General features: G+C 44.9%; 1 protein-coding gene across 4 annotated transcripts in view; it reads left to right on the top strand.

Moving 5' to 3' along the window:
* Positions 1 to 2,406: 2,406 nt before the first annotated feature.
* TRAPPC8 (trafficking protein particle complex subunit 8) overlaps positions 2,407 to 6,000 on the top strand; it is a 53,057-nt gene continuing 49,463 nt past the window's right edge. For 3 of the 4 annotated variants that reach the window (XM_048286471.1, XM_048286470.1, XM_048286469.1), the window contains exon 1: positions 2,408 to 2,747. In XM_048286471.1, coding sequence (XP_048142428.1) covers positions 2,591 to 2,747 — 157 coding nt within the window. In that variant the 5' untranslated portion in view covers positions 2,408 to 2,590. Of the gene's footprint in view, positions 2,748 to 6,000 lie in introns of all 4 variants that reach the window. The other variant, XM_048286468.1, reaches the window with a different exon arrangement.

Below are 6,000 nucleotides of genomic sequence, written 5' to 3'. Positions count from 1 at the left end.
AATTAAAAAAAATGACTTGTCATTTTGTAGTGGCTACTGAAAATTGATGATAGCCACATGAAATTTGAATCTTTGCCAGAAACCTGAATCAAAAATTGAATCTCTGCCAGAAGGCCAGAATCATCTCTGTTGATGGTCAGAATTTTCAATCTCAAGTCATGTGTGCACAGGATTGGGACTTCTGATCCACTTCAGTCTACTAGATATAGTAGACTACTGTATCTGTATATAGTCTACTTGTGTAGTGTTTAGAAGTAATGGATTAAAAGGAATGGGAGAGAAGCACCATTCTCCCAAAGCGTCCATGTGGAGGTCCTAGCTTAAAGTATCTGTGAAAACATGACTTTGGAATAGCTCTGGGGAATTTCCAAATGTGGATAAGCGATAAATATTTGTGGAAGTTGGCCTTCCCTTTCCTCTAATAATCTATCAAAACCAAAAAACTTTTTTCTGCAATATTTAATAACTTTTCGATAACATTCCCAGGACCCAGTTCTGAACAATGGCAACTTGTATGGCCTACTAGATTTTGTTTTCTTACTGTCTTCATTAAAAACTATTTTTTCATTCTCAGAGGATGGGCTTTTTTTTGTGATGTTTACAAGTCCTGTCCCAAGGACTGTCCCTGGCAGGGTGTTAAAAATCAGCCCTACTACCACACTCCTTTTTTGTAAAGAACATGTTCAAAATTACTTATTTCATCATGGATAATCACAGTTGTCTTGCTTCCACATCACTTCCTTACTCAGGTGACAAGTGCAAAAGGATTCTGGATGATAATCATGCTTTAACACGCAAATCTAAAAAAATACATGGAGCTATTTCACCCCATTTGAATTTCATGCATACAACTGAGTAGTGACAGGTCTGCCAGAGAACACCCAAACAACTCCTTATTTTTTAACAGAATTACAGAATCACAGAAGGGATTGGAAGGGACCACAGTGGTTCATGTGGTCCAACCTCCCTGCTCAAGCAGGGTCATCCCAGAGCACATGGCACAGGATTGCATCCAGACAGTTCTTGAATATCTCCAGTGAGGGAGACTCCAAGCCTCTCTGGAAAAGCACACCAGATTCACCCACAAAGTAATGAAGTTCTTCCTCATGTTCAAGTGCAGTCTCCCATGCATCACTTAACCATTCTGGGGGGTTTTGTGTGGGTTTTTTGCGGTTTTATTTGGGGTTTTGGGGTATTTTTTTCTGCTTTTATTGTTTATTGTTGTTGTGTTGTTGTTCTTGTGGTGTTTTATTTCTTTCTTTCCTTTTTTTTTTTTTTAAATAAAACTGACAGAACTGCTTTCCTTTGGGGGAGGTTTTGGGGCCAAATGCCGGCCCTTGTGCCGCCACAAACCAGCTTCTTGGTGCCAGGGAGTCTGCCAGGGCAGCCACCACCACACTGTGCAAAAGGATTTTGTTTAATATCATGCTTTTAATGGGCAAATCTCAAAAAGCAAAGTTATTTTGCCCAGCTTGAATGTCTTGCCTACAACTGAGCACTGACAGATCTGCCAGAGAACACCCCAGCAACTCTTTCTAACAGAATCTCAGAATTGTTAGGGTTGGAAGGGACCTTTGGAGATGATCCAGTCCAAGCGCCTTGCCAAGGCAGTGTCCCCTAGAGCAGGTAACACTGGAATGCGTCCAGGTGTGTGAATATCTCCAGAGAGGGAGACTCCATGGCCTCCCTGGGCACCTGTTCCAGGGCTCTGCCACCGTCAGAGTAAAGAAGCTTCTCCTTGTATCAAAGTGGAACCTGTGTTTTACTTTATGGCTAACCATTCTGGGGGTCTATGTGTGTAGTTTTATTCACGTGTGTGGGGTTTTGTTTTGCTTTGTTTTGGGGTTATTTTGGCATGCTTTATTCTCCCCCCCTTTTTTTTATCTCTCTCCACCCTTTTGTTGTTGTTGTTTTGTTCCCCCCCCTCCGTTTTGTTTTGGGGTAATTTTGGCGATTTTTTGGGGGGATTTTGTTTTGTTTTGTTTTAAATTTTCTAGTTTTGATTTGTTTTGTGGTTCCTTTGGCGCGCTTTTTTGTTGTTTTGGGGCTCTTCTTTTTCTTTTTTCCTGTTTTGTGGTCATTTTGGCGCTTTTTGTTGCTGTTTTTGGTCTTTTTGTTTGGGTTTTTTTTTAAAGCAAAACCGCCAGCACTGTTTTTGCGGGGGTCAGCTTTGGCCGCCACACCAGCTTCCCGCCGCCAGGAATGCCCCGGAGCATCCCACGGGCCCGCCGCCCGCTCCCGGGCCGCACCAACTGCCCGCTGCGGGGGGGGGGGGGGGGGGGAAGCACACAACGCTCCTCCCCCCCCCGGCCGGCCACCGTCGCCTCCCCCTCCCCGGCACGGCGCCGCCCCTTTCGCCCAATCACATGAGCGGGCGCGAGGGCCGCCGGGAGCGGGCGCTCCCCGAGGTGTTCGGCTGAGGCGCAACATGGCGGCGCTTGGCGGGCGCTGAGCGGGGCCGGGGCGGGAGCCGCGGGCAGACACCGGCCAAGGGAGGAGGGAGGGAGGGAATAATCCGGAGAATTGCGGACAAAGGTAGCGGGGCCGTCTCGGGCGGCCCCGAGCGGCGGCGGCGGCAGCAACAGCAGCAATGGCCCAGTGCGTGCAGTCGGTGCAGGAGTTCATCCAGGATTCGTTCGTGCCCTTGGTGGCCGCGCTGTGCAGCGAGGAGGCGGAGCGGCTCACCCGCAGGAACAACCTCAGCTTCGCCGAGCTGGTCAGGCCCTTCTGCCGCCTCACTTCGGAAGGTCGGTGCCGGGAGCGGAGCGCGTTGTTTACACGGGGCGGGGGAGGCGGCGCCGCCGCTCCCTTCCGCCCGCGGCCTCCGGGGGCCGGGGGTCCCTGACGGCTGTGCCCGCCGGGGCTGCGCCGGCGGACGGGCCCGACGCCCCGCGGCGGCGGCCGCCCGGGTGGGTGTCACCTGGAGCCCTGACAGGCTTGGCGGAGACACGCGTTTGCCGGGGTTGTCGCAGGTGACAGCTGTTAAGTCAGCTTAGTTTCACTCGGTCTGCGGAACCTGGGAAGTTTGGCTTCTCCTGGAGACATCCCATGGCTGAAGAGGAAGGGGTCTGTAAATTCAGCTCTTCCAGACGGATTTTTGTCTTCCTTTAAAACCACTTTGCTGTTAACCTCCGTAGTACTCGTGCCTGACTCTTGCTGCAGACTCTACTGGATTTCACACTTGCGGTACCCAGGCATTGAAAGTACGGCCAGTCTTTCAGAAACATTAATTGTAATTTCAGTTGCAGGGCTTTCCTTTCACTCGCATGTAGCTTTATCCGGTATACTTTTTTTGCTGATGTTTCTGTGAATAGGAATCGAGCTGCTTATGTGGCATCGGTAAAATGACCACGTGAAGCATCAGGAAAACTGGAGATTGACCACTTAAGAGAAACAATAGGATTTTTTAGCTATGGTGCTTTAACTTACTATCCGGAATTGAGGGTTTTTTTGTTTTTAATTTAAGTAAGCTATGCGTTTCAAGCTGCTGCTCATTACACTAGTGTACAGGACAGCAGTTTGCAAAGAACTGCTTGTCAGAACAGTGATGCAATGACATTTGTCCGATTTAGTTTCTGACAGACATGTAGCTCAGACTTCAGCCTCTGCATGTCATGTGCTGAGGAAAGAAAAAGAAGCTCGTACTGTCATTCTCGGCAGATTTTTGCATTTCTCTTTTGAAAAATGGCAACAGCTTAAAAGCTACTTTGTGTTAAAAATCTGCCATAATTCTGTGGTGAATCTTAGTAACTTATCAACTGTAACTTGTTTATAAGTGTTTTTCATTTTGTATAGCAACACTCATGAGTGAGAATGCAGCAGAGATCAAAATAATGCAGATGCTCACATCCTTAGAGTTCTGAAGTTAATTATCTCTTTCTTTTAGTGAAAGGCTCTCAAAATGCATCTAGCAAACAAAACCAGGCAGACTATTCAAAGTGAAGCATTCACTTTGAAGGATACTTAATGCTTGTGTTACTTAGTTGCAACTGTTTTGGTCCAATTATTGTGACACTTAAGGAACTTGCAAACCTGAATTATCCTCAGTGTTCCCTAAGTGAAACTTCTACAGTGGGTTTTTCTTACTGCACTGCTCTGTGTGTATTCTGATCCAGCAGGCCACGGGCCTGACTCCAGTTCCTCACTTCAAGTGTGACTTCCTCTTCCTGCTCCGTGGAAGAAATGTTACTGCATGCTGTCTGTAAGTTCTTGTGTTGGAAGCAGCATGTGTGAGGGTAAGGACAGAGAGCAAGAAAGGCATGATTAAATGATCCAATCGTGGTCCAGCAGAATGTGTGTGCATGACATACCTCCACAACTGTGTGTTGTACTGCTTATGGTTGTATTATGATTATTATTCTCATATTATGTATGATTGTGATATTATGGTGATAACTGTTCTGGGATTCTGTGAGGAGCAGCGGCCATAAGCTGAAATAGAAGAAGTTCTGCTTCAACATGATGAAGAACTTCTTTCTGTTGTGGGTGGCAGAGCTCTGGAACAGGCTGCCCAGGAAGGTTGTGGAGTTTCCCTCTCTGGAGACATTCCAAACCCACCTGGATGGTTCCTGTGTTACCTGCTTGGAGTGACCCTGCCTTGGCAGGGAGGGTTGGAGTAGATGATCTCCAGTGGTCCCTTCCAATCATAACAATTCTGTGATTTTCTAGTTCTGTTTTGGTGTCTTCATTTCTAAGCACAGTTTTTCTTACGGGAGTGTGAAATGCTGTTCATTTTAAATTAATCCATCTCTCTTTACTTAGTGGCTATTTCATTGGATTTGTAACATAAAATTGGATTGATTGGTATTTCATCTCTTTAGAAGCCTTACTTATGCAAAACTTTTAAGTACATGCATTGCTTCCTAAATTCTTCTATAACCTGAAAAGCTCAGTCATGGATCTGCTACTGTATTTTTAGAGTCCTGTTACAATACATATTTTTGTTGGCAATTAGGAATTACACGGCTTATGAACCAGCTGAAGGCTGCGTGTTCATCAGCCTTCTTGCTTAGAGAAGCAGTGCAGTTCTGAAGTTAGTCTTCTGATAAATGTTCAAAACAGTTCTGATAAACAGGAACTGAGCTCTCTACTGTGCACATATCAGTTGTCCTACATGTGTTAAGAGATGTGAAGGACCAGAACATTGTTTGATTCTTCAGGCAGTGTAAAACCACACACTGCTGAGGTTGCTCAATCCAAGGAGGCCAGATTCTATCTAATTTCAAGTAGAACCCCACAAAGATATGTAATGTAGATGTTGGGGGGACCACCCTCTGCACAAATCAGTATTTAATCTACTCATCACTTTGGCCTATCAGTGGCTTGCTAATGTTGCTGTAGCCAAAAATACCCTTGCAGTATAGCACACTACGATGGTAGAACCTCCTGAGCACAGATGCAGAGTGCTCTGTTCTGTAATTTTTAGCCTGTTGACTTCTGTAAGTAAATCACCTCCTGTTTGTGAAGGGGAAATATTTAAAAAAGTGAAAGGACAGCTTTACTATCCCCATAAATCTTGACTTTAGAGGAAAGCAAAACCAAAATCCTCTTCAAACTTTGAACTTCCTTTAATAAAGGAAATCAAAAGTATATGGAGGATTTTATACCTTCATATTTATTCTCAAAGTGGCTGTCTTGTGGCTGTTTGTTAGTAGCAATTGATGCCTAATATAACAAATATACATATGTATAGGTTGGTTTTCTTTAAAATAGGATCCTGTTTTTAAGAAACTTTAAAAACATTCTGTGAACTAATACTGTCTTTGTGCGAGGGAGAATTACAGCATACACGTCAATTAGCAACTGTCACTTTAAGCATTGGTTACTCTTAAACCAAAGTGTTTGACCTTAAAAAACAGAAAAAAAAATAAGGAGGGAGACCTTCTGATAACTTTATCTGATTCTAAGCCTTAAATATGTGCAAGATGTAAGGAAATATAATGGGAACACTGTGCTTATTCGAGCTTAGTGTGATGTTAGGAATTCCTTGTTCATGTGTAT

This window comes from Corvus hawaiiensis, chromosome 26, assembly GCF_020740725.1.
Source record: "Corvus hawaiiensis isolate bCorHaw1 chromosome 26, bCorHaw1.pri.cur, whole genome shotgun sequence".
NCBI classification, from domain to species: Eukaryota; Metazoa; Chordata; class Aves; order Passeriformes; family Corvidae; genus Corvus; species Corvus hawaiiensis.
Note: the sequence above shows the minus strand (reverse complement) of the source record. Positions and strands in the feature narration are given on the sequence as shown.